Consider the following 27832-nt stretch of genomic DNA (forward strand, 5'->3'; position numbering starts at 1 on the left):
TTAAAAATTAGCTGGGCATGGTGGTGCTCACCTGTGGTTAAGCCCAGGAGTTTGAGGCTGCAGTGACCCATGATTGTGCCATTGCACCCCAGCCTGGGCGACAGAGCAAGACCCTGTGTCCAAAAAAAAAAAGATGAATCAAGACCCACATTATAGTGTTTTTTTCTTTCTTTTTTTGAGATGGACTCTCGCTTTCACCCAGGCTGGAGTGCAGTGGCACGATCTAACTGCAACCTCTGCCTCCTGGGTTCAAGCGATTCTTGTGCCTTAGCCTCAAAAGTAGCTGGGATTACAGGCACGTGCCACCACACCACTAATTTTTTTATTTTTAGTGGAGACGGGGTTTCACTCTATTGGCCAGGCTGGTCTTGAACTCCTGACCTCAAGTTATCAACCTGCCTCGGCCTCCCAAAGTGCTGGGATTGCAAGCATGAGCCACTGTGCCCAGCCCCACATTACATTTTGTAGTCAGTCACAAATTCTGGTTTTGTTGGTGTTAGCAGGTGCTGGTAAGATATCTGGGTATCTTTCATGTTAGTGAAGAGTCTACAGTTCACTTGAAAGCTAAAAGTTCAAGAAGCTAATGTTAGGATAATTTGTGCAAAATGGAAAATCAATAATTGTCTTGGATTAAAAAAATTGTTGGTGCCTTTGTTCACTATAGTTAAAATAGGTAATGATTGCGAAATATGTTGACTTGGTATATGCTGAGTACAGTCTCATTCTCAGTGAACTTATATGTGATAGGAATAGCAGTAAATGTGATAGGAAGCATTAAATGTGATAGGAATAGCAGTAAATGTGATAGGATAGCAGTTAATGTGATAGGAATAGCAGTAAAAAGAAAAAAAGATTGTCTTTAATCCAGCTGGTTCAAGCAAGTTTTGTCCTAAGTGTTAGTGGAGATAATTAACCAGAGGCTTGACTGTGCTCATTTCCTCATCTCTAAAGTGAGCACACCACAGAATTCTGAGGATTAAAACTAACCTGTATACATCAAGCAGCTATATTGCTGTCCCTTTGCATAAATGGTGGCTGCTACTAAGGATGAAACTTGTTAAAAGGAAAGAGGTATTTGAATGTGTGTGTGTGTGTGTGTGTGTGTGTGTGTGTTTTAAAAAGCACAAATAGAGGAGAAAAGGAGAAAACACTGAACTTAACCTAGCTTTTCCTCTACATGGAGAAAATATTTAATTTTCTTGTTAATTGGTTCTCTTCTGACTCTGTGATACTAATTCATTTTATTGAATACTTACAATGAAACTAATTCCTAGCTTCTTTAACACCCCTTTTACATTTTCTGGGGTTTTATATTCAGTATTAAATTGATTAGCATTCTATTTCATCACAGAAGATTTAACTGCTTAAAAAAAAAACAACAGGCTTTGGATACCAACAAGCTTCTATGCAATACTAAATATATATGTGTATAATATAATTAAGGAATGTTACAACAGATCCACTGAAAATATTTCTATTAACAGGTTTTCATTTAACCAAAGTAACACTTTGTGTGTTGTTTTTGTTGTTGTTTTTAACTTAAAACCTAGGGATGCGTCCTTGATGGCAATGAGAAGGCGCATTGAAGGTTTGACTCCAGAGGAAATCCGAAATCTTTCCAAAGAAGAAATGCATATGCCTACAACCATGGAGGATTTCGAAATGGCTTTAAAAAAGGTTTCTAAGTCGGTGTCTGCTGCAGACATTGAGAGATACGAGAAGTGGATATTTGAGTTTGGATCATGCTAAATTCTCACATGTAAACTGTGAGAAATGTGCCTTATGTGTTTGAATAATAATTAAATGTAGTAATTCATTGCACTGAGTGCTATATTTTTTTAAACTTGCATAATGGTAAGATTTTTTTAAACTCTTATGATTCTGAATAAAGGCAATATTTTTAAGCTGAAAATCTGTTTTACTTTAGCATTACCAGATTTCTGTTTCACTGACCACAACTGTTACAACACAAATGTTACTTAGCTTGGAAAGCTGTCTTTTTTTTTTCCTTTGCTTTTTCTATTATTTTTTTCAAGACTGTTTCTTCCAAATGAATTGGCTGTTCACATTGGGATTAGCCAATGGACCGTAAGAAAGACATCAATCTTGGCTCTTATTTGAAACCAACAGCTCCAATGGCAAACTACCACCTGTCTTGATTCAGGTCCTAGGAAAGCTGTCTTTATATGCACTTCTAATTTAGCATCTTCTCTCCTTTGCTCCTCTTACTCCTTCTAGGGAGAATAAGATTGGCTGTATCTTCAGTTAACTTTACCCACTGCCTCTAGGTGCCAGTGGATAACTGAAAATCCTCAACATTTTTACACAAGTAGCTAATTAAAACATGCGCCAGGCCCAATATATCTTCCTTCTCACTTAGTGTTATGGTAGCTTCCCTTCTCTTCTTGGGAGAGTTTTAAAGACACATTTTACTTTGCATTTTAAAAAGAAAAAATAAAAGAAGTCTTACCTGACTTTTATTTTGTCTACGTAAGAGGCTGCACTACAGGCAAACAGGCATTTCTAAACCTCTAATCAAACTCATTAACTCATGCATACTAAACATAGCTACAGTAATAGTTAATGGTTTGTTGTTTGTTAGTAAGTGAAATAAAATTTAATGGTATAAAATTTAGGTTAGATTTCCATGTGTGACTACTTAGAAGAAAATAACTTACTACGTTATCCCAGCCATAGAAAACAGCTTCAGGAGACTGCGGACCTTGCTATGTTCCAAAGTCTTATTGAGAAAGACAGAAGCCAGGATAGGGATCTGCTAACTGCAAAGCCTCCTATTTTCTTCTTCACTAAAATCTGTAAGCTTACAGTTACTAGATGATAAAATAAGATCATGTCATTGTTTGGAGTTAGTTAGAACTGGTGCTAATAACTTAGGGAAAGAAAAAGGGTGTAAAGAAAAAGTGTTACTAGCTGGTAACTCTAGGATCAAATTATAAGTTGCAGGATATTTCTTTCAGCAATATGAGGGTAGGCATAATAGAACTCCATGCAGTGTAATAATTAAAGTCTGGTAAAATGAAACATCACTCTTTCATTCTGCTATTTGTCATCCTCTCCACTCCTACCACACACGTATCTATTTGGCCTAAATATAAAGTGGTCTCAAAAAAACAACCATGGCTGGGTGTGACGGCTCATGCCTATAATCCCAACACTTTGGGAGAGCTAGGTGGATGGATCACCTGAGGTCAGGAGTTCGAGACCAGCCTGGCCGACACGGTGAAACCCTGTCTCTACTAAAAATACAAAAATTAGCTGGGCATGGTGGTGGGTGGCTGTAATCCAAGCTACTCAGGAGGCTGGGGTAGGAGAATCGCTTGAACCCGGGAGGCGGAGGTTGCAGTGAGCTGAGATCGTGCCATTGCACTCCAGCCTGGGCAACGAGCAAAACACTGTTTCAAAAACAAAAAATAAAAACCAACCGTTACTTTCTTGGACAATGTTTTCAAAATGATGGGCTGCAGTAAAAAAAATTTTTAATAACAAAGTATCACATAATTGTATGTATTAGGTCACATTGTAAAATATTAATATGTCAATATGAGTGAGGGTTAAAAAAGGTAATAAAACACTTGTAGGGTAAACAGCACTATATCTAGAACCACAAGAACAAGGGCACAGTCTAATTCATGGTATAAATGGACTCATTTGAGCCATGGTTTCAGCCAGTGTAAATGAAAGTAAACCTACTCCTGCATCTCGGCCATTCTTACCTGGGTAAAGGTTTTATATCAGTGTAACCAAAACGGCTATACTTTTTTCCTCAAAAAAAATTTATTTTAGAGTGAGAACATGTCATACTACTTTTAAATCTTGGAGCATTCAAGGTAAGGAGTCTTGGTACAGGATACAGTCAAATCATGATATGCTTCAGTGATTTTATACTGAGTCACACACAATATAAAGGCACATTGTACTGAATAAAAAAATAAGTGTTAAGTTCTTGAGCTTTTAAATTAGAATTTTATAAAGTGCTTTTCATAAAGTCTTATATATTATAGTAATTAAGTGGATATAATTTCCTTAACAAAGGCACCTTGAAAAGTTCCTGGCACAAGAGATTTTGTCTGGCCTTTTTTTCCTTTTGGTAATTTCAAAGTCTCGTCACATGTCTTATCTTCCACTTTAAGTTTTCCTTCACAATTCATCATATAAATAGCCAGCCCTTTTAGAGAATAAGGTAAACTTTTTTTTTTTTTTTTTTTGAGACAGAGTCTTGCTCTGTCACCTAGGCTACAGTGCAATGGTGCAATCTCAGCTCACTGCAGCCTCAGCCTCCTGGGTTCAAGCAGTTCTGCCTCAGCCTCTCGAGTAGCTGGGACTACAGGCACGAGCTGCCATGCCCGGCTAATTTTTGTATTTAGTAGAGATGGGGTTTCACCATGTTGGCCAGGGTGGTCTTGATCTCCTGACCTTGTGATCTGCCCACCTCAGCCTCCCAAAAGTGCTGGGATTACAGGTGTGAGCCACTGCGCCTGGTCGAGAATAAGGTAAACTTGAACTTGGCACTGTAAAGGTCAATTTTCAGGCAGTCTTAGAAGTTTAGCAATTCCTCTAGTGTATAAACTGATTCTTAATGATTTAAAGAAAATTATATTCAACTGGCAAATTTGGAGGTAACAGACTAATTCAGAGTCCATGATAAGAGATGGGATTTTAAATACATGTTTTATCTTCAAGGTTTTCAGCTGTTTTCTCAAGACCATCTGGATATAAGTTGACAGTCGTCACAGGTATGACATTCACTTTATCCAACTGAAGAATTCCTCTGAAATAGAAAGTGATTAATTACTATCAAAATTAAATGTTTCTGCCTGTAGTTTGTTAGTGAGATAAGGCTACTTCAAAGTTATAATACATACCTAAAGTTAGGTGCTTTTGCTACATTCTATTTAAATATTCATAGTGGTTGTACAATGAGCCCAAATCACTTTAACCAAACTGGCTGAGAGAATAGAAAGGCATCAGGGAAGTTCATTACTTCCTATTTTAGGGAAGAATAGGGTAAGTATAGATCTCCAAGGTAGAGTGAAGTTCCTAGATATACCTAGGCTGAGCAAAAAGACTAAGCCTAAGAACCTTTCTAAACAATACTCATCACCAGAATACAACCTGAGGTCTTTTTTTTCTTTCTTTCTTTCTTTTTTTTTTTTTTTAATAAAGATGGGGTTTCACCATGATGGCCAGGCTGGTCTTGAACTCCTGACCTCAGGTGATCCCCCACTTTAGCCTCCCAAAGTGCTAGGATTACAGGCGTGAGCCACTGTGCCCGGCCATCCTTAGGTCTTTAGATAGTGTTTCTCTTTTTGTCACTTAAAATCCCTGACCAGAGAGTACATCTTTGGATTCAGTCTGGGACCCTATATTATAAATATGGTGTTATTCTAAGAACATCAACAGAGGTTAGTTGTTTATAGAACTAAACAGATTCTAAAGTTCCCAGGAAAGTAACTGCAAGAATAGCCATATATTTTTTTCAAAAAGAACAAGGGGAAGAAGAGAAAGTTGCCTTAACTAGCTCTCAAAGGTTTTATTAAAACATAACAGGTCAGGTGTGAGGGCTCACACCTGTAATCTTAGCACTTTGGGAGGCTAAGGCAGGCAGATCGCTTGAGCCCAGTAGTTTGAGACCAGCCTGGGCAAAGTGGTGAAATCCCATCTTTACTAAAAATAGAAAAAATTAGCTGGGTGTGGTGGTGCACACCTGCAGTCCCAGCTATTCGGGAGGCTGAATCGCGAGGATCGCTTGAACCCGGGAGGTGGAGGTTGCAGTGAGCCAAGATCATGCCACTGCACTGCAGCCTGGGTGACAAAGTGATACCCTGTCTCAAAAACAAAAACAAGACATGATAGTAATTAAAACTGTTCTACTGAGACAGGAATAGACAAATAGATCACTGGGACAGAAAAAAAGTCCACAAAAAGACTAGTGTACATGGAAATTTAGTTTATAATACAGTAACATTCTACGTCAATGAGAAATTACTGATGGAAAAATGGCCTCTGTTGGAAAACAAAATGAGAACTCTCGAGTAAAAAGTATACACAAAAATAATGCTAAAAAATAAATTTTGGCCAAGCGCAGTGGCCCACGCCTGGAATCCCAGCACTTTGGGAGGCTGAGGTGGGCGAATTGCCTGAGGTCAGGAGTTGGAGACAGGCCTGGCCAACATGGTGAAACCCTGGCTCTACTAAAAATACAAAAATTAGCTGGCTGTGGTGATGCACGCCTGGAGCTCCAGCTACTTGGCAGGCTGAGGCAGGAGAATCAATTGAACCCAGGAGGCGGAGACTGCAGTGAGCAGAGATTGTGCTAGTGCACTCAGCCTGGGCAACAGGGGGAGACACCGTCTCAAAAATAAATAAATTTTAAGAAAATATAATGCTGGGCGCAGTGGCTCATGCCCTCAGAAATTCCAGCACCTTTGGAGGCCAAGGCAGGAGGACTGCTTGGGCCCAAGGAGTCCGGCCTGGGCAACATAGTGAGATCCTGTCTCTACACAAAATAAAATTTTCTTTACAAAAATGGCTGGGCACAGAGGCTTAGGCCAGGCACAGTGGCTCTCGAACTCCTGACCTCAAGTGATCCACTCCCCCGTCTTGGCTTCCCAAAGTGCTAGGACTGCACTTTGGGAAGCCAAGGGTCAGGGGGTGGATCACTTGAGGTCAGGGGTTCAAGACCAGCCTGGCCAACCTGGTAAAACATATCTCTACTGAAAATACAAAAATTGGCCAGGCATGGTGGCAGGTGCCTGTAGACTCAGCTACTCAGGAGGCTGAGGCATAAAAATTGCTTGAACCTAGGAGGTATATTTTTAGTAGAGATGGGGTTTCACCATGTTGGCCAGGATGGTCTTATCTCTTGACCTTGTGATCTGCCTGCCTCGGCCTCCCAAGGTGCTGAGATTACAGGCGTGAGCCAGTGCACCCAGCCTATTTCTTTTATTTTCTGTTACAAACAATGCTGCAGTGAATATGCTGCTTGTCTACTGAAATTAACTACATTTTAAACTGATACTCTGGGGTTGAAAATACACCACGAAGTCCTCTGGTTTTGTTCATCTCTGATCATACAATTGCATTTTCCATTACACATATTTGTTTCCTTCCTCTCCTACTAGATTTTAAGTTCTTAGAGAGCAGAATTTGTCTTACTCACATCTGAATCTCTAAGAATGTCTGGATCACAATAGGTATTCAATAAATGTATTTCAATTTTGCTAACATTGGAAGATGGGCTAGAAAAACAGCAGTTGTATTTTCCCTCCCATTTGTCTTACCCTTTCTAATTTTTATATTTTCTACTCAAAAACACAGCAAATATGTCTCAGTTTTTAATCATTAAAAAATACTAACATTTCAAAAATAGGATACTTACTTGTATTCAGAAACTGGGAAAAGCACCTTTAACATGGTTATTACCACAGCTGCTCCTGTAATTCCAACCACCATGATGTTCAAAAACTGAAAGAACACTGGGAAAACACTGCTCCAGAACCTACACAGATCTTTTCTAAACTTTTCCATCCACTGACACATTACCTGAAAAAGAAGTTTCGATTAGATAAGCAAGTTGCATCGAGCTCTAAGAATAAACTTTACATTTTGTAATGTTTTAGCTTTGGGATGGTAAAAATGTTCTGTATTTTGATTGTGCTAGTAGTTACATGGGTGACTACATTTGTCAAAACTAACTGTGTATTTTAAATGGTGCATTTTATTTTCAAATGTACCTCAATAAAGTTACTTATAATTTAAAAAAGTATGTTCTAACAATACAAGCACAAACATGTTAATAGCCTTTAAAATTATTTGTATTGTTTTCTAATTACAAATCAAGTGAAAATAATTGCTAATTGAGAAGAGGTTCATTAGGCTAGTCCATTACAAACGAAATAAAGCAGCATCAACTATCTGTTTCCAGTACCTAGAGCACAAGAGAAAAAAGAGAAAGACAAATATATCAGTAGCTTTTAGAACAGATGGGAAGCTCACTGTGTACAAAACATGTTTCTATACTTGAAGAGCGAGAAGAGAACCTAAGGTGGGCACTGCTGGCATGGGCTATGAAGACAGTCTGCTCTGGGGCTGACCTGCTAAGGGGGGTGAGGTAGACAGGGTGAGGGTGCTACAGTCCAGACTGCTAAAGTGACCCCAAATATACATCCTGACCTTCAGTGAGAACTGCTACTCCTTTAAGACCAACCATAGACCCGGCTCATTTAAAATGAATTTTGGGTAGGGGCCTACTTAATATACAGAGAGTTATCAGGATACTCTCTGAACCCATGAATATCTTCCTAGTACGCAGTATAAATGTCACAGGTAACATACAAGAAATTGGTAGGTGCCAATTCGTATTTATATGTAGTACCCATATTATTTAATCCTCATAACAACTTCATTAGATACTACTTTACACTACTATTTAATTAAGTGGGTGCCCCACTGTACAGATAAAGAAACTGATGTTAGAGAGATTAAGAATTTGTTCAAGGCTGGGCACAGTGGCTGACGCCTGTAATCACAGCACTTTGGGAGGACAAGGTGAGTGGATCACTTGAGGTACAGGAGTTTGAGACCAGCCTGGCCAAGACGGTGAAACCCTGTCTCTACTAAAAATACAAAATTAACTGGGTGTGGTGGGGCGTGCCTGTAATTCCAGCTACTTGGGAGGCTGAGGCAGGAGAATCACTTGAACCCAGGAGGCAGAGGAGTAAGCCAAGATTCTGTCACTGCACTCCAGTCTGGGCAACAGAGAGAGACTCTACCTCAAAGGAAAAAAAAAAAGAAAAAGAATTTGTTCAAGATCACACAACCGGTAAGTGGCAGAACCAGGTTTCAAGCCTGGGTAGGCTGACTCCAGGAAGTATATTCTCAACCACCTGAGCTGAATCACGGGGCAAGATCCTGAGGGCACTATGCACACGTGTGTACGCAAGGTAGCGGGTGCAGAATAAACACAGAAATCTGAATATGAGAAAGAACTGTGGAATTTACAATTCCAACCAAATGAAACCCAGCACCTTGATAATCATGATCTGACTACAATATTATTAAACGAAGGTTGAAGAAGAAAACAGGAATACCTAAAAATATCATACTAAGACCAAGATGAGTCCATTACCACCAATGCACCATGGTTCCATTCTTCATTTCCACTTCATTTTAAATGCTAGGATCTATTTTCTTCACCATAACCATGAATGCTTATGATAACACCAAATAAATATAACACCAAATACTTGATTTACCTTATATGAAGATGGAGGCTCTGCTCTGAGAGGAGTTTCGGGTAACTTGCCAGGTAAAACATCTTCATCTACAGTGGTTTCCACATTCCTGACAAGATACTGGCTGGTGGTCTGCAGTGAACTAACACTTTCTACTGAGGAGGAAGAGTAACATTACCAAAAGGCTGGTGTCTTTCCTACTAGTCTTAGGATTACTATACCAATAACATTTAGGATTGTAAGAACATATATTTTACCATGGGATAAAAAATTAACACATTTGAGTGTTCACTGATTTAAATGCCAGAAGAGAGCTATAAACTAAGATATGTATAAAGAGCTAAAGCAGTTATGATTCTGTCACATATAAAGCCAAAATTTTAGGCTGGGTGTGGTGGCTCACACCTATAATGCCAGCACTTTGGGAGGCCAAGGTAGGCAGATTACCTGAGGTTCGGAGTTTGAGACCAGCCTGGTCAGCATGGTGAAACCCCATCTCTACTAAAAATACAAAAATTAGCCAGGCGTGGTGGCAGGCGCCTGTAATCCCAGTTATTTGGGAAGCTGAGGCAGGAGAATCTCTTGAACCTGGGAGGTGGAGGTTGCAGTGAGCTGAGATTGCACCACTGCATTCCAGCCTGGGCAACAGAGTGAGACTCCACCTCAAAAAAAAAAGGCCAAAATTTTAGAAGTTCTACGTTTCAGTGAAGAAATGAATAGTTCTTCCTCTGAATGAACCTTCACAATAGTCTTATTACATATTTTGTGATCAATATTCAGAGTAAGAGTGGATAATTACTGAGAAATGTCACTATGCAACCAGCACTGATCACATTCTACTAAGGCTCAAAGTAGAGTCCTAAAGTCCTTAAATGGACATATGAACCAATACATGTTATGAAGCATTTTTAAAGAAGCTCATTTCCAAACATATTAACTATTAAAGATAAGTAGCAACTTTTGAAACTAGTGTAAAAAATAACAAAGTTCAAGAGTATATAAAGCTACCAACTAAATAAATAATCTCCCTAATACTTTAAATAATGGTCTTTTAAGTTACCTTTTTTGGAGAGGTTAGGGAGGGTAAATAAAATGTCACTGTCTCGAGAAATAGAGTAGAGCATGCTTTCTTCCAAAGGGAGGGTATAGTTTGAATGTCTGAGTATTTCCTGGTTCTTAACTAAAATATCAACTTCAGTCACATCCTTTTGTTGAACCTATGAAAGAAAATATGATTTATTTTAAATAGTGGCACAGCCCCATAACAATTTAAAAGCAAATTTCCCTCCCAGATTTATGTAACTAAAACACATGTCCTATTCAGACAATTACTCCTTTTTGTTTTTTTGAGATGGAGTTTCATTCTTGTTGCCCAGGCTGGAGTGTAATGGTGCAATCTCAGCTCACAGCAACCTCCGCTTTCTGGGTTCAAGTGATTCTAGTGCCTCAAGCCTCCTGAGTAGCTGGGATTACAGGCACGCACCACTACGCCCGGCTAATTTTGTATTTTTAGTAGAGACAGGGTTTCTCCATGTTGGTCAGGCTGGTTCAAACTCTCGACCTCAGGTGATCTGCCCACCTCTGCTTCCCAAAGTGCTTGTATTACAGGCGTGAGCCACTGTGCCTGGTCGACAGTTACTCTTTATTTCCTCCTACTCCCACTTTGGGGCACTTAACTTGCAACTTTAATAATATTCCTGTCTGCTTTAACACTATTATAAGCTTAATCTCGATTCTAGGCTGGGCGTGGTGGCTCACACCTGTAATCCCAGCACTATTGGAGGCTGAGATGGGTGGATCACCTGAGGTCAGGAGTTCGAGATCAGCCTGGCCAACATGGTAACACCTCATCTCTTTAAAAAAAAAAAATCTCGATTCTACTTCATTTACACACAGAGACTTCATTTACCATAGAGGAAATGGTAACAGAACTATGAGCCAAACTGAATCTTTTTGTTTACTTTCTATCTAATAATGTCCATACATTTTAAAGTGATATAAACAGGTACTAATATGTGAAATTTTAAAAATACATTTCAAATGCTAAATATACAAAAATTCTAAATAACTGGATACAGGCAACATCAGGCACCTTCCTTATCAAGTCAGAAACAAAATAACTGAACACACGCATAATACTTAGCACAAATTCAAATCTTTATAATTTAATTCCCAATTAATAAGCATACTATCTTACTTGTTTTCCATCAATCTCTACTACCTCTTCTTGAATGACAATCAGTTGCAAACTGGAACCAGATGTCATAGGCCACTCATGAACTAAAATCCTTACACTGGCAATTCCAAAATATTCTTTTTCCTCCAAATTTTCAAGATTTTCATTCACTATAAAAAAAAAAAAAGTAGTGACAGCTTTGAACAAAAATCTACCTCCAAATCTGTTACAGAAGTTTGATTATTTTGATGACATTTACATGGAACAAGACAGTCATAAACCAATTTCTTTGGCTTTCTTCATCCCTGATCTCAATGCTGTTTCCGATTTATTAAAAACAAAGACAATCTGACAAATCTTTACATTATAAAATGTGTTGATCTTTAGACTTGTATGAAATACCACACTAGCAACATCTTTTCTATCCTTTTCTTTCTGAGGTGGAGTCTTGCTCTGTCGCCCAGGCTGGAGTGCAGTGGCACGATCCTGGCTCACCACAACCTTTGCCTCCTGGGTTTAAGGGATTCTCCTGCCTCTGCCTCCGGAGTAGTTGGGATTACAGGCTTGCACAACCACATCCAGCTGATTTTTTGTATTTTTAGTAGAAACATGTTTCACCATATTGACCAGGCTGGTCTTGAACTTCTGACCTCAAGAGATTCACCCACCTCAGCCTCCCAAAGTGTTGAGATTACAGGCATGAGCCACCATGCCCGGCCCCTCTTTCCTATTCTTTTACACAGTTGGCAATGAGGAACCACCATGGCATAACTATAAAGCTAGCCAGAAGACACAGTCAATCCCATGTTTTAACACAATAAGCACATACATGCATCCATTCATTCATCCTCAAAATCCTGTGATAGAAGAGGCACAAGCAGTATGAACACTGAGTTTTTTTCTCAATCCTTTCCCGGATAAGTGACTTATTACTGTTAGAGAAAGCAGGAATGGGGAAAGAGGGTGGGGGAGGCCTGTCATTTCTTCCTGGTAATGTATAATGGGGTAGGACTAGCTATTAGCCATGTTCTTCTCTAGCTAGGAAACCCCTATTCCCACTCCAGTAGAAATGCGGTGTAGTAGCTACAGCTGGTTTATAGAGCCAGTGGCTACTCTATTAAGGTAGAAAGTGCTATAAAAAAAGATTAAGCAACATACATCAATGCAACTGCCACAGATGGAACATTTTGCCACAGATGGCAAAGAATCTGAAGATTATTTGCCAAACAGGAAACCAGATGCACAACCTGAATGCATACCCAGCTGTTTAATCTGATTCTGTGCATTTACAGGGCTATTTCCTTTATCTGGAATATCTCAGTATCTAGTTCACTAACCACTTATTATAAACTGTCCCTACCTATTCTTCCCTTCTTTAGTCCCTCCCTTCCAAACCATTCAGACAACAGTGCATCTCACTGTGACATGGTTTTCAGTCCACAGCCTCCTGCTCATACACCTTCAGTGGCACTCCTGTGTGGCTCCTTGTCCTCTGACTGGTCGTCCTCAGGTTCCTGATCTGGCCCCTTGCTGCTCCCCTCTCTAGTGTGCCTAATTCTTCATGCCCTTTGAAAGACACCACTGTGAAAGGTACCCCCTCTCATGGTCCATCCCCATGTTTCAACTGACCACTAACACCTGTGGGTCTCCCTCGTGGAATGGCAGGCACTGTGTCAGCATGTCCATAAGCCCAAATACCAGGGTACAGGAGACTCAATGGGTGAGAAAATGCAGTCATATATATACACCCAAGTGGCGAATCTTCAGCCTGCAAATTTGGTGCCTGATATAGTTTGGATGTTCCCTGCAAATCTCATGTTGAGATGTAATTCCCAATGTTGGAGGTGGGGCCTGGTGGGAGGTGTTTGCACCATGGGGGCAGATCCCTCATGGCTTGGTGTTATGGCACCCCCTGCCACTCTCGCTCTCTCTTGCTCGTGCTCTGCCACGTGAGACACCGGCTCCCCCTTTGCCTCCCACCATGAGTAAAAGCTTCCTGAGGCCTCCTGAGAAGTTGAGCAGATGCTGGTGCCATGTTTCCTGTACAGCCTGCAGAACCATGAGCCAATTATAACCTCTTTTCTTTATACTTTACCCAGTTTAAGGTATTTCTTTATAGCAATGTGAGAAGAGCCTCATTCAGTACCTATAACATAGGGTAAAATTAAATAAAAAACAACAAAGCCCTTCATATTCCGACTTCCTTACTGTGGTAAGCAGCTTTCAAAAATGACCCTCAATGACCTTTGCCTCTAAGGATTCTTACATTTGTGTAATTCCTTCCTCAAGTAGGTCGGACCTAGTGACTAGTTACCTATCTATCTATGAATGACAGTCTTTTTTCTTTTCTTTTCTTCTTTTTTTTTTTTTTGTTCTTTTGAAAGAGAAGTCTTGCTATCTTGCCCAGGCTGGTCTTGAACTCCTGGCCTCAAGTGATCCTCCAGCCTCAGCCTCTCAAATAGCTAGGATTACAGGTGTGAGCCATTGCACCCAGCCTCGTGACTTGTTTCTAACAAACAGAGCATAGCATAAGTGATGGACTATTACTTCCACGACTAGATTATTCAAGACTGTGACTTCTGTCTTGCTAGTACTCTTTCTCTTACTGGCAGTCTCTCTTGTCCTCTCAATGATGAAGCCAGCTGCCACGTTGTGAGATGCTCTATGGGGAGCTTCATGTGACAAGGAACTGAAGGAGGCCTTCAGCCAACATCTGGTGAGGAACTGAGGCCTCTGTTCAAGAGTTCAGAAGGAGCTGACTCCTGCCAACAACCACATGAATGAGCTGGGAAGCAGATTTTTCCCAGCTAAGCCCTGATGTGATGGCACCCTTTTGAGAACCACAGGACTCCACTAAAGCCAAGCTCAGATTCTTGACCTACAGACATTATGAAATAATAAATACTGTCTTAGGCCACTGACTTCTGGGTTAAACTGTTACGCAGCAATAAATAACAAATACATCAACTAAAGAAAAAGTTTCTTTTTTTTTTTTTTTTTTTTTTTTTTTTTTTTCTTTTTTTTTAGAGAGAGAATGGGGAGGAGGAAAAAGGAAGAGAAAGAAAGAGAGCGAATGGGGAGGAGGAAAAAGGAAAAGAAAGAGGGAGAGAGAATGGGAGTATTGCTTTCTTGCCCAGGCTGGAATGCAATTTAGTAATGGGTATTGAAAATCTCTTTTATACTGATAATTATACTTAATGATGTAGTCAGGAAGGAATAAGGGAAGAAGATAACAAACAAACAGCCAACCAATATTTCATTTAAACCTATGAAATGCTATGCGATTACTGAGGAGTGATTTACTTCCAATTATATAGTCACTTTTGGAATAGGTGTGAGGTGGTAATGTATGTTTTGTGTATTTGAAGTGGAGAGTTCTATAAATGTTTATTAAGTTTACTTGTTCCGGGTCTGAGTTCAAATCCTGAATATCCTTGTTAATTTTCTATCTCGTTGATCTATAGAATCTTTAGCTATTCTTGTTACATTGATCCTTTTACCATTATGCAATGTCCTTCTTTGCCTCTTTTGATCTTTGTTGCTTTAAAGTCTACTTTATCAGAGGCGAGAATTGCATCTCCTGTTTTTTGTTTATTTGTTTATTTTTACTCTCTGGTTGGTAAATCTTCCTCCTTCTCTTTGAGTCTTTGTGTATCGCTGCATGTAAGATGGGTCTGGATGCAGCATACCGATGGGTTTTGGCTTTTTATTCAATTAAAATATATATAACTTTAATTCTGGCGTTTGATGCTAGCTGGCTGTTTTGCCCATTAGTTGATGTAAATTTTTCACTGTATTAATGTTCTTTGCTTTTTGATATATTTTTGGAAAGGCTGATATTGGTTGTTCCTTTATATGTATAGTGCTTCTTTCAGAAGCTCTTGTAAAGCAGGCCTGGTGGTGGTGAACTCTCTAAGTGCTTGTTTGTTCGCAAAGGATTTAATTTTTCCTTCGCTCATAAAGCTTAGTTTGGCTGGATAGGAAATTCTGGGTTGAAAGTTCTTTTCTTTAAGGATGTTAAATATCGGTCCCCACTCTTTTCTGGCTTGTAGGGTTTCTACTGAGAGATCTGCTGTAAGTCTGATAGATTTCCCTTTATGGGTAACCTGACCTTTCTCTCTGGCTGCCCTTAGTATTTTCTCCTTCATTTCAACCCTAATAAATCTGGCAATTATGTGCCTTGGGGTTGGTCTTCTTGAAGAATATCTTTGTGGTGTTCTCTGTATTACCTGGAGTTGAATATTACCTTGCCTTGCTAGGTTGGGAAAGTTTTCCTGAATGATATCCTGAAGAGTATTTTCCAACTTGGATTCATTCTCTTCATCACATTCAGGTACACCTATCAAACGTAGATTAGGTCTTTTCACATAGTCCCATATTTCCTGGAGACTTTGCTCATTCCTTTTTATCCTTTTTTCTCCAATCTTGTCTTCTCGTTTCATTTCACTGAGCTGGTCCTCGACTTCTGATATCCTTTCTTCTGCTTGATCAATTCGACTGTTTAAGCTTGTGCATGCTTCGCGAAGTTCTCGTGTGGTGCTTTTCAGCTCCATCAATTCACTTATATTCCTCTCTAAATTGTCCATTCTCGTTAGCATTTCGTCAAACCTTTTTTTAAGGTTCTTAGTTTCTTTGCATTGCGTTAGAACAAGTTCTTTTAATTCACAGAAGTTTCTCATCACCCACGTTTTGAAACCTGCTTCTGTTACTGGAACACACTCGTTCTCCATTAAGCCTTGTTCCGTTACTGATGAGGAATTGCGATCCCCTGTAGAGGGAGAGGCATTCTGATTTTGAGTATTCTCTGCCTTTTTAGGCTGCTTTCTTCCCTTGATTATATATTTATCCATCTGTCGTCTTTGTAATTACCGACTTTCTAACTAGGTCTCTGAGCGGACGTCCAACTTTTTGATTCCCAGCGCCGAAAACTGAGCAATCCACTGCGCCGGCCAAGACAGCGGTGTTAAGATTGATGGTGCCTTTCTGCCCAGGAAACTCCGGACTCTGCACCAAGAACTGCCGCTTTAAGGCGCCAGCAAAACCGCCGCGCCGGCCACAAGAGTCGCACTGGCGACCCGTGGGGCTCCTCCGCTGGGAATCTCCTGGTCCGTGAGCTACAAATATTCGTCTGAAAGTGTGGCGTCCTCTCGTTCTCTGCGCTTTCACTGGGAGCTACGTGCCCGAGCTGCTAGTGATCAGTCATCTTGGATCTCTCTCCCAGAGGTGGTCAAGAAAAAGTTTCTTTAAAGAATTAAAGAAGATTTGTTGTTGTTGCTGCACTTAATGTTTTGAAGATTCTTGTTGTAACTGGATAAGATGAGCACTTATTTCAAAGAAACAAACTCAGTGCAATGACTGGGATGACTTAAAGGTGGCCATAATAGAGGAGAGAGGCTGTATCCACATCCATTTCCCAGTGAATACAACAACAAAAGAATTATTATTTCAATAGTACTAGCACTTCCTTTCTTAGCTACCATGGATTAGCTTGTAGTACACCAACCCTCTTGCAATGAACCATTTGCAAAGAACTGCTAGAAAAGATGTAAAAAATACACATCCACACATACATTCAAATCTGTCCAAGGAGGCATCAGAAGCTAGACAGCCAGCACTTGAAGGGCCAAGGAAAGAGCTCCCTGAGGTGAGTACAATATCTCATGCAACTTCTTCCCCCAAAGACATTTGCCAACTCCCAAGCCCAACAGGTAAGAAGTTGAAAAGCTGAGTAGAAAGCAGTAAGTGGGAGGCAAAAAAGCTTGACAAAGTGTCTGGCAGTCTCACCCAGCAGGGGAGAAAATGAAGTGTTTAAGTGTTAAAACAAAAATGCTAAGCTATGCTGCCACAGCCAGCATATCCTTCTAAAATGAAGGCAAAGAGATGTTTTCAGAAAAACAAAAGCTCAGACCATTCACTGCTAACAAACCTGTACTAAAAGAAATACTAAAGGGAATTCTTTAGGCCAAAGGAAAATGACAATGAGGGCACAATGCATGTGTGTGCAGACAAGACAGGAGTTGCAGAATATACAGAGAAAGAGAGACAGGAGAAAGAATTTTGGAACTTAAAATTCCAACCAAATGATACAGAGGCGAGCACAGGCAGGAAGGAATAAAGAGCAACGAAAAAGGTAACCATGATGGTAAACATATATGAATATTTAAAAGCATAAAACAACAATAATTATGTCACATTGGGTTTAAGAAAACAAAGAGTTGAGATACATAATAATAGCGCAAAGGCATAAAGGGAATACATGGAATTTAAGTATTCTAAGGTTCTTGCATTGTTTGGGAAGTGATAAAAGTACAAATTTATTTATTAAATTTATTTTAGAGACAGGGTCTTACTTTGTCACCCAGGATGGAGTACAGTGGTACAATCACAACTCACTGCAGCCTCTATCTCCCGAGCTCAAGGGATCCTTTCGCCTCAGCCTTCTGAGTAGCTGGGAAAACAGGCCTGCACCACCACACTGGCTCATGGGTTTCCCTATGTTGCCCAGGATGGTCTCGAACTCCCAGGCTCAAGTGATCCTCCAGCTTTGGCCTCCCAAAGGGCTGGGAATACAGGCATGAGCAACCATGCCCAGCCAGTAAATTAGAAGTACTAATTTACTGAGAGCAAGGGTAACCACTAAAAGAATAGTAAAATTATATAAAACCAAGATAGAAGGGAACTATGAAACCAAAAATAACCCAGAAGAAGGCAAAAGAGGAAGAAAAAGAAACACAAAACCGTTGGGACAAAGAGGAAACAATTAAGAAGGAGGATTTAAATCCAAATGTATCAGTAATTCTATTAATGTAAATAAGTTAAAATCCCAACTAAAAGACAGACTGACAGAATGACTGGAAAAACAACAAATACATGCTGTTTATGAGATATTTACCTTACATACAAGGACCCAGAAAAACAGAAATAAAATGGAAAGACATACCACACAACAATGCACCTCCCCTCCTGCCCCACCAAAAAGCAGTTATTGCTAAACACAGATAAAGCTGATTTTAAAGGCAAGAACATCAATAGAGGCAAAGAAGCCATACAAATGATGAAAACAGTCAATCTGTCAGAAAGCATAGTAGTTCTAAATCTACATGCATTTAGTATTACTGTGTGAAAATATGTAAAGCCAAAATGACAGAACTAAAAAGAGAATAGACAAAATCCACAGAGTGGAAATTTTAACATACTATTCTCAGTAATTGATATAGCAAGCAAGCAAACAAAAAATCAGTAATTCCAAAAAAGACAGAACAACATGATTAAAAACTTCACCTGGCATTACATTATTGTATCCAACTCATTACATATATTTATTTTCTTTTCAAGTACACATGGAAAGAAACATTTAATAAATCTAACTATATGCTAAAGCCATAAATTAAGTCTAATTTCAAAGGCTTGAAATCACACAGTTATATTTCTGATGATAATAGGTGGAATCAGTAAAAAGTTCCAAATATTTAGAAATTAAGCGATGTAATTCCAAATGACCATTAAGACGAGGAAACAGCAAAAGAAATTATTAGGCAATACTTTTAACTGAATAATATTTATAACAGGGCTGGGCGCAGTGGCTCACGCCTGTAATCCCAGCACTTTGGGAGGCTGAGGCGGATGGATCACGAGGTCAAGAGATCGAGACCATCCTGGTCAACATGGTGAAACCCCATCTCTACTAAAAATACAAAAAATGAGCTGGGCATGGTGGCACGTGCCTGTAATCCCAGCTACTCAGGAGGCTGAGGCAGGAGAATTGCCTGAACCCGGGAGGCAGAGGTTGCGGTGAGCAGAGATCGCGCCATTGCACTCCAGCCTGGGTAACAGGAGCGAAACTCCGTCTCAAAAAAAAAAAAAAAAAAAAAAAAAAAATATTTATAACAAATCAAGTATATGACAAAAGTGCTTAGAGAAAAATGTACTGTTTTAAATGTGCACATTAAAACAGGTAATAAAAATCCTATGTATAGTCTTCATGTTTGCTATTTCATTCAAATAATATGGTATATTCCAAAGCAACATATCTGCTTACCTTTAAACAACTCAAAATTTTTTTTTATTGCATTTTAGATTTTGGGGTACATGTGAAGAACATGCAAGATTGTTGCATAGGTACACACATGACTCAAAATTTTTAAAGGTTGAAAAAAATGTTCAACTGACATAAGAGTAGAAGAAACTGAAAACTAGATAATCAGACAATTCATTTTCTTGGCTCTTGCTATTCCATTTACTACCTTTATGCACTTTTTTTTTTTTTGAGCCAGGGTCTCACTCTGTTGCCCAGCCTGGAGTGTAGTGGCAGTCCTCCCACCTCTCAGGAGTGCTGGGACTAAAGGCACATACCACCACACTGAGCTAATTTTTGTATTTTTTGCAGAGACAAGGTTTTGCCATGTTGCCTGAGCTGGTCTCAGACTCTGGGCTCAGGGAGCTCACTTGCCTCAGCCTCCTGAAGTGCTAGAGTCACCATGGCCTGCCTCTACACACATTCTTACATCAATATCAACCTACCAGAAATGCAATTTCATCAATGGTGATCTCATGGAAAAAAGTGAGTGTGCCAGAGTAGCCAATATAAAATAAGCATAGAGTTTTCAACACATTAGTGTTATTGTACATTCTGATGATGTGTGTGTGTTTTACAGATGGGGTCTTGCTACCCATGCTGGAGTGCAGTGGCACAATTATAGCTCACTGCAGCCTCAAACTCCTGGGATCAAGTGATCTTCCTGCTTCAATGATGTACATTTTTACTTTATTTTTATTTTTTTTGAGATGGAGTCTCACTCTGTTGCCCAGGCTAGAGTGCAGTAGCGTGACGTCAGCTCACTGCAGCCTCCACCTCCCAGATTCAAATGATTCTCCTGCTTCAGCCTCCTGAGTAGGTGGGATTACAGGCATGCACACCATATTTTTAGTAGAGATGGGGTTTCACCATATTGGCCAGGCTGGTCTCAAACTCCTGACCTCCTGTGATCTGCCCACCTCAGCCTCCCAAAGTGCTGGGATTACAGGCGTGAGCCACTGTGCCTGGCCTATTTTTACTTTAAAATGGAAATATGTAACATCCAAAAATTATTTTGCTAATTTAGTATTATTAAAAACAGAACAGGCCAGGCATGGTTGCTCACACCTGTAATCCCAACACTTTGAGAGGCCGAGGAGGGTAGATGGTTTGAGGCTAGGAGTTCAAGACCAGCCTGGCCAACATGGCAAAACCCCATCTCTACGCACATGCCTGCGGTCCAAGCTACTTTGGAAGCTGAGGCATGAGAATCACTTGAACCCAGGAGGCAGAGGTTACAGTGAGCTGAGACACGCCATTGCACTGCAGCCTGGGTGACAGAGTGATACTGTCTCAAAAACCAAACAATAAAAATAACAAAAGCAAACAAACAAAAAAACAGCAATTATGGAAATAATTTAGTAGTACTCACCTATCAAAGTCTGACAGCTTATGCGGGTTACACCACTATTTACAGGTAAGTCATTTAGATACACCTGTCCACTCTCATAGGTTATGTTAAGAACAACCTTAAAATAAAGCAGCATATACATTAATTCCAATATTTATAAACAGTAGCAAACTCTTCATGTCAAAAAAGATAAACTAAATTAGATGTGCAGGTTAAAAAATCAAATAAGCTGCTTAGCACTTAGCTAAATTATATATTAAAACCATAAAAGGAGACAAACCTGCTGTTTAGATACCTCCCCATCATCTTTCAGCGTAGTTACATTAATTCTGATGCCATCCTGTAAAACAAGTAGTGTTTAAATTGGACAAGTCTGCATCTCACAGACTGAGAATAACGTGGCTCTTTCTTTTCCCTCCAATTATATCTATTGTACAATCACTTATAACAGCATTAAGAGATTTTAAAAGACCATCTTTTGCATTTTATAGCCATTTCTCCACCCTTATTGACAATTCTAATTTTTTATAATATATACTTTTTCTATTTACTTGTGAAAATATCACGAGTATATAATATGCAAATGTAGAGTTTAAAAGATGAGCACTCCTGTAAGTACCACCAAGACTAAAATCTAAAATAATACCCCTGCCTTGGGAGGCTCTGCATGATTGCCCTCTATCCCCCCACAAGGAATCCCATACCCACTTCCATTTGAATCATTTCTTGCTTTTTTTAAATAGTTTTACTACCTGTCTCACTCTCTCTCTCTAAATAATATGTTGCTTAGTTTTATCTGTTTCTGAGCTTTATGTAAGTAGGATAACAGTATATGTATTCTTCCATAACTTTAGTTGTTGCACGTAGCATAATCATAGTGCTGTGGTAACATTCCATCTCTGTCTACCAATTTACTTATTTATTCTACTACCCATGGACATCTGAGTTGTTTCCAACATTTTGCTTTTATAAACAAAGTTGCACTGACTTTTTTTTTTTTTTTTTTTTTTTTGTGAGACAGTCTCGCTCTATTGCCCAGGCTGGAGTACAGTGGTGGGGTCTCAGCTTACGGCAACCTCCACCTCCCACGTTCAAGTAATTCTTCCTCAGCCTCCTGAGTAGCTGGGACTACCAGTGCACGCCACCATGCCTGGCTAATTTTTATATTTTTAGTAGAGATGGGGTTCAGCCATGTTGGCCAGGCTGGTCTCGAACTCCTACTCCTGATCCCAGGTGATCCACCTGCCTCAGCCTCCCAAAGTGCCAGGATTACAGGCTTCAGCCCCAAAACCTGACCAAAGTTGCACTGACCCTTTCTTGAGTGTGTTTCTTATACAAGTATCTGTAGTGCTGGAATTTTATTGCCTCTCGAGGTATGATCAAAAGCAGTATACCCAAATATTTAAGATGACATGCTTTATATAGAGAGGCAAGCACTTTTTTTTTTTTTGAGATGGAATCTTGCTCTGTCACCCAGGCTGGAGTGCAGTGGCACAATCTCGGCTCACTGCAACCTCCAGCTCCCAGGTTCAAGCGATTCTTCTGCCTCAGCCTCTAGAGTAGCTAGGACTACAGGTGTGTGCCACCGCACCTGGCTAATTTTTTTTAACGTATTTTTAATAGAAACGGAGTTTCACCATATTGGCCAGGCTGGTCTCTAACTCCTGACCTTGCACCTGCCTCAGCCTCCCAAAGTGCTGGGATTACAGGCGTGAGCCACTGCGCCCGGCCAAGAGGCAAGCACTTTTAAAATAAGTATTTACCATTGACCACAGGAACTATAATCGGTCATTTATAAATCAAATTCTTTCCTAAGTTTATTCAGAAATAGACATTGTTATTCAAGAATAAAAACAATACTCCTCTCAAATACTTTGAGGTTGTATTAACTTAGAAAATAGAAAAACTGTTCATAAACATCAAAAAGAATATACAGGGCGGGGCATGGTGGCTCACACCTATAATCCCAGCACTTTGGGAGGTTGTGGCAGGAGGATCATCTGAGGTTGGGAGTTCAAGACCAGTCTGATCAACATGGAGAAACCCTTTCTCTACTAAAAATACAAAATTAGCTGGGAGTGATGGTGTATGCCTGTAATACCAGCTACTCAGGAGGCTGAGGCAGGAGAATAGCTTGAACCCGAGAGAGAGGCGGAGGTTGCGGTGAGCCAAGATTGTGCCGCTGCACTCCAGCCTGGGTGAAATTTTGTCTCAAAAAAAAAAAAAAAAAAAAAAAAAAATACAAGTATATCTGCTGGTACTGAGTATCCTCAATATTTTACATATATATAATTTCCAACAAATGAGAGAATTTGATGAAATTTCATGAGGTTGAGCTGATTCCAGGAATAACTTGTGGAATAGGATTCATACCACACAAGACCTACACCACACATTTAGGGTAAGTATGGTTCACTTACCAACAAGGAGCCTAGGAAACTTTACAACTAGCAACTCCTCAGAACTAGCCAGCTTTCTCCTGGCCTACCTTGATCTACAGAGTTGGAACCAATAGTGCATCTAAAACAAATCAACATTCAGTGAGTCATCAGACTGATAGCTATATTGTTTTGTGTCCAAATTCAAGTCATATGGATCTCCTTTGCAAACTAGAGAATGTATTAATTATAAACTATTGTTCTTGTAACAGCCCAGAAGTAAGCCTCCAATGATGTTCTAGGGAACCATTTTATAGCTTCTGCCTTTTAGCAGTGAACATACACTATACTGTTAGCAACTTACTGAACTTTATATATATCACCTACCTAGTAAAAATACAGAGTTTGAAAAAGACAATTAATAGACATAAGCATACTGTATTTTCTACAGAACCAAATTCAACAAAATTATTTTCTGGTCTTTCTTAATGATTTCACTGCAAAAGGGAATCACATTCCTTACTGCCTCCTGGTCAAGAGTTCAGAGCCAGGTCACATTTATTGTTCTTCTTGAGAACTTCTCATTGAAATGGAAGGTCAGGCTTGTGAGCCAGGGTTGTATATACTTAGAGAGTGCTTGGGGACACTAAAAAGTTTCTCCCTAATCATCTTCAATTCTTCTAATTCCTTTACTCCTAGGATGCCCATCAGGGACACAAGTGGCTTCCTAAGAATAAAGGTAATAGACAGCTGGTTTAATATACATCTGAGAGAAATATATAGTTATATATACAAGAAAGTGAGTGTCTTCTGAATGCCTCTCTTTGGTGACCAAGTTATTTTAGTATTAGAAGAATGTACTATAAAGACTTATATTTTTCGGTTGGGTGTGGTGGCTCACACCCATAATCCTAGCACTTTGAGAGGCCAAGGCAGCAGATCACCTGGGGTCAGGAGTTTAAGACGAGCCTAGCCAGCATGGTGAAACCCCATTTCTACTAAAAATACAAAAATTAGCCAGGTGTGGTGGTGCTTTCTGTAATCCCAGCTACCTGGGAGGCTGAGGCAGAAGAATCGCTGGAACCCAGGAGGTGGAGGCTGCAGTGACCTGAATTGCACCATTGCACTGCAGCCTGGGCAACAGAGCAAGACCGTCTCAAAAAAAAAAAAAAAAAAAGACTTTTATTTTTCAATCTTATGTGAAATCTTTTATAACTTCAACTTCTGACAAGTGTATACATAAAAACAGAAAAATGCTTGTAATCCAATATATCTGAGTCACTGGAAGAAGACAGAATTTTCCTGACATCAACCAGTTTAATTTCTATCAGACTGAAGACAAAGATGGACAGATGTGATAAAGCTAGTAATGTTAAGAGTAGTCCAGTTCTGCACTCTTCAATATGGTACACACTAATCACTTGCGACTATTTACATTTAAGTTGATTAAAATTAAATAAAAATTTAAAAACAGTTCCTCACTGGCACTGGTCACAGTTCAAGTGCTCAGTGGCCACAGGAGTCTAGCGGCTACTCAAATGGTGAGAAAAGACAACCATCAAGGCAGAAAGTTCTACTGGACAGGACTTATGCAGTATGTGGGATAACTGTGAAATTCTTTCATATTGGGAAATGTTTCACAATAAGATAAGACGTTGAAAAGACTTAGATCAAGTGTCTTCAGTTTTCCACAAACAGTCCAGGTAATGGGATTCTCTTTCTAGTTGCTCAGCATTCATTTAAACTGTGAAATTTTTTGCCTTTGAGACAGGGTCTTGCTATGTTAACCAGGCTTATTGCCAACTCCCAACTCTTGGTCTCAAGCGATTCTCTGGCTTCGGCTTCCGCAGCAGCTGGGATTATAGGCATGAGCCACTGCACCCAGCTTAATATGTGAATTTCCCAGTTTAGATCTGGACTTTCCAAAAGTGGAATGAAGGCCCAAGAAGGGAGAACTGAAATGATAAAATCACTAAGAGCCAGCCGACAATGCAGTGTATTTTAAGCCTGCAGTCAAAATGTATTTTTCGCAGACTAAGTAGACCTAAACATCTCTCTGACATATAGGTGTCAATGATGAAATCTTTAAAACTTGAAAAATATAAAAAAATAAATAAATAAAAAATAAAACTTGAAAAATAGGAAAATAATGTCCTTATTTGATCCCTTGGTGTTTGTCCATCACATTCCTATTGTTTAACCAAGTGAAACTGTGGTCCACATATAATCTTAGATCTAGGTGGTTCTTAGGGCAAGCAATGTTGTGGCTTCCTGGAATGCCCTGCAGAACTGAGACATGCTCGTCAGTTTTGTACCCACGCGGGGTGATATCATTATCCTAAAACGTTAAAACTTTAAAAAGTGACATTTACCGTGCCCTTCACCTTTGTATTTAGAGTGTTCATATTCAAGTCTTGACTAGGAAGAGAAGTGTACCGACGTAGCTTCTTGTCATTCTCGGAAAACTTGCACTTTAAAATAGTCAAAGTTAACCTTACCAAACACAGTACTGAAAAAAAGGCTGATACTGGCCTAGGAAGGGACGACTCTACGGCAGAAACGGTGAGCATCTGCCACGTTTTAATGTTAGGATGCCTCGATCCTCCCACCTCAGCCGGCATCAGAAGCACCTGCAGGGCTCGCCGACCTGGACTGCTGAGCCCCGCCCCCAGAGGCCGGGCCAAGTTCCCGCGGGGTGCGGACGCCGCCGGTCGCGCCCCGCTGTGAGAACCTCTCCTCCAACATCCGACAAAAACACAACGTCGCGCGAGGGCCGGGGCTCTGCCTCTGCCCACCTCAGCGCGGCGGAGCCCCGCAGCCTCGGGACGGCGCGCCCTGGCGATCGCAGGCCGAGTGGGCACAGGTGGCTTGGAAACGCGCGAACTGGGCAACTTCCACACTTCCCGAGCACACAAACATTCCCTGCCCAAGCGCCGGCTCTACCCCGGGAAGGCGCCATTACGAAGGCCTGCGATCACCCGCAACCGCGCGCTTCGACGGCAGAGCCCAGTCAGGTTGCGCGCCGGCTTGGGTGGCCGAGTCGGTGTGGGGTGGCCCGAGGCTCACTCACAGCGACGCAGCCCCCATGGGTCCCTTTCCTCTCACCTCGGCCTCCCACGCCGCCCCCATTTCCTGGGGTGCTTCTCCCCAAGCCTCCTTCGGGGGACCCGGACCCCCGCCCCTGCCCGCCGCCGGGATGTAAGAGGCGTCGGTGCGGACGGCCCCGGCCTTTCGGAGGGTCGGGGTGGTAAAGCGGCCAGCCGGGCCCACCCTGCCCTACCTGCGGGGCTCTGGACAGCGGCGGCGGCTCGGGGGCGCCCGTTGTCAGCCACCCAGCGGCGGGTAGCGCCACGAACAGCAGCAGCCGGAGGGCGAGCGGCGCCGGTGGGTCGCCCTCCATCTTGGACAACCCCGACAGCGGGCAGCGGCGACCTGGAGGTGAGGGCGGAGCCGGCCGGTGGGCGGGGCGGAGCTTCGGGGAGAGGGGCGGGCACTCCCCTCCTCGGGCGCCGCGGAAGGCGCAAGGAACCTCTGAAATCTCGCTCGCCGGGGAAAGGCGTTTGCGCACGCTCAGCGTCGCGCGGCGTCGAGGGGCGGAGTGAAGTCTGGGAAGGTCCGGCCCTTCATTAAACCCGCGCTCAGGAACCGACTGGACTCCAACCCGAGCGGTGTAAATGTTCTCGTAGCCATTATTTTTAAAATTAGTATATACACACATGCATGTATCTGTGTGTGCACATGTATATATACCTATACGATGAAAACAACGGTAATATTTCAGAAAACTGTTATACATTAAAAATGAAACATCGCATTTAGAGGGGAAATTTTTATTGAGTGGGTAATTTCCCACCCTTGGCTGCACGTGGGACTCTCCCATGCAGCTTTAAAAAGTACTGGGGTCTCCCTGGGCACCCCAATTTCCAGCCTGGGCTGATGTTCTGGCCCTGGTAGTTTTTAAATTTTCGCCGGTGGATTTGCTATGCCGCTTATTGCTGAGCACTCAGCGGATCCCTGGAGGCGCGCGGGGACAATGCTAAACTGGAAGCCAGCACACCTGGGCTGTCAGTGCGTTTTTGGTCAGTCTCCTAACTCTAAAGTGAAAGTGTTAGACTTTTCTTCCACCTTTCAGAGTTAAAAAAAAAAAAAGATTATGGAAACCTGTAAAGCAGAGAGTAGCAAGAAATTCAAGCATTTTAGATTAACAGGATTGCATGTTGATTGAGAAAAACTTGAAAACTTGGCCATTCAGGCAGAATAAAAGACAATAGTCTTCCTCTGAAGTAAAACTTTTGACGTGAAAAGGGAAACAAGAATTATTTCTCTCTTTGAGCCTCCATTACTCCTTTTAACAGCCTTCTCCCACGTGCCTGCTTTTTCCCCCCGCTAGAATAAATTATGAAAGTTTTGGCTAAAGACTCCTTTCAACTGACTCCCGGCTTACTCTGAGATTCCCCACGCCATTGCTAAGCTACAAGTGATATCACAGTGAAGTTCCACCCACTTCTGGGTTCCATCTGCACACTTGGCCTTTTCACTTTTTTCCTACTGCAGGAATTAAAAATGAATTTGGAGATGGACGTGGTGGTTTGTGCCTAT

At 41.0% G+C, this 27832-nt stretch overlaps 2 protein-coding genes and 1 non-coding gene across 6 annotated transcripts in view; 1 reads left to right on the forward strand and 2 right to left on the reverse strand.

Annotated features, from left to right (window-relative positions):
* The window catches only part of KATNA1 (katanin catalytic subunit A1), a 41645-nt gene extending 39824 nt beyond the window's left edge, over positions 1-1821 (forward strand). For all 4 annotated transcript variants that reach the window (XM_012452495.3, XM_012452485.3, XM_012452476.3 and 1 more), the window contains one exon: positions 1551-1821. In XM_012452495.3, coding sequence (XP_012307918.1) covers positions 1551-1749 — 199 coding nt within the window. In that variant the 3' untranslated portion in view covers positions 1750-1821. The remainder of the gene's footprint in view (positions 1-1550) is intronic.
* Positions 1223-26633, reverse strand: GINM1 (glycosylated integral membrane protein 1). The gene is made up of 8 exons (XM_012452506.3): positions 26514-26633; positions 21136-21195; positions 20877-20973; positions 11452-11600; positions 10315-10471; positions 9276-9406; positions 7400-7563; positions 1223-4789 (listed from the first exon to the last, which is right to left on the reverse strand). Exons 1-8 carry the CDS (start codon positions 26631-26633, stop codon positions 4678-4680), a joined length of 990 nt encoding a protein of 329 aa, XP_012307929.2. The 3' UTR covers positions 1223-4677.
* LOC135268580 (small nucleolar RNA SNORA2/SNORA34 family) lies at positions 2036-2170 on the reverse strand. Its single transcript, XR_010336884.1, has one exon. It is a non-coding gene; the product is annotated as a small nucleolar RNA SNORA2/SNORA34 family (small nucleolar RNA).
* Positions 26634-27832: the final 1199 nt, after the last annotated feature.

The sequence above is a fragment of the Aotus nancymaae genome, unplaced genomic scaffold, assembly GCF_030222135.1.
Source record: "Aotus nancymaae isolate 86718 unplaced genomic scaffold, 86718_ANA_hifiasm-v0.15.2.pri h1tg000040l, whole genome shotgun sequence".
Classification (NCBI taxonomy): Eukaryota; Metazoa; Chordata; class Mammalia; order Primates; family Aotidae; genus Aotus; species Aotus nancymaae.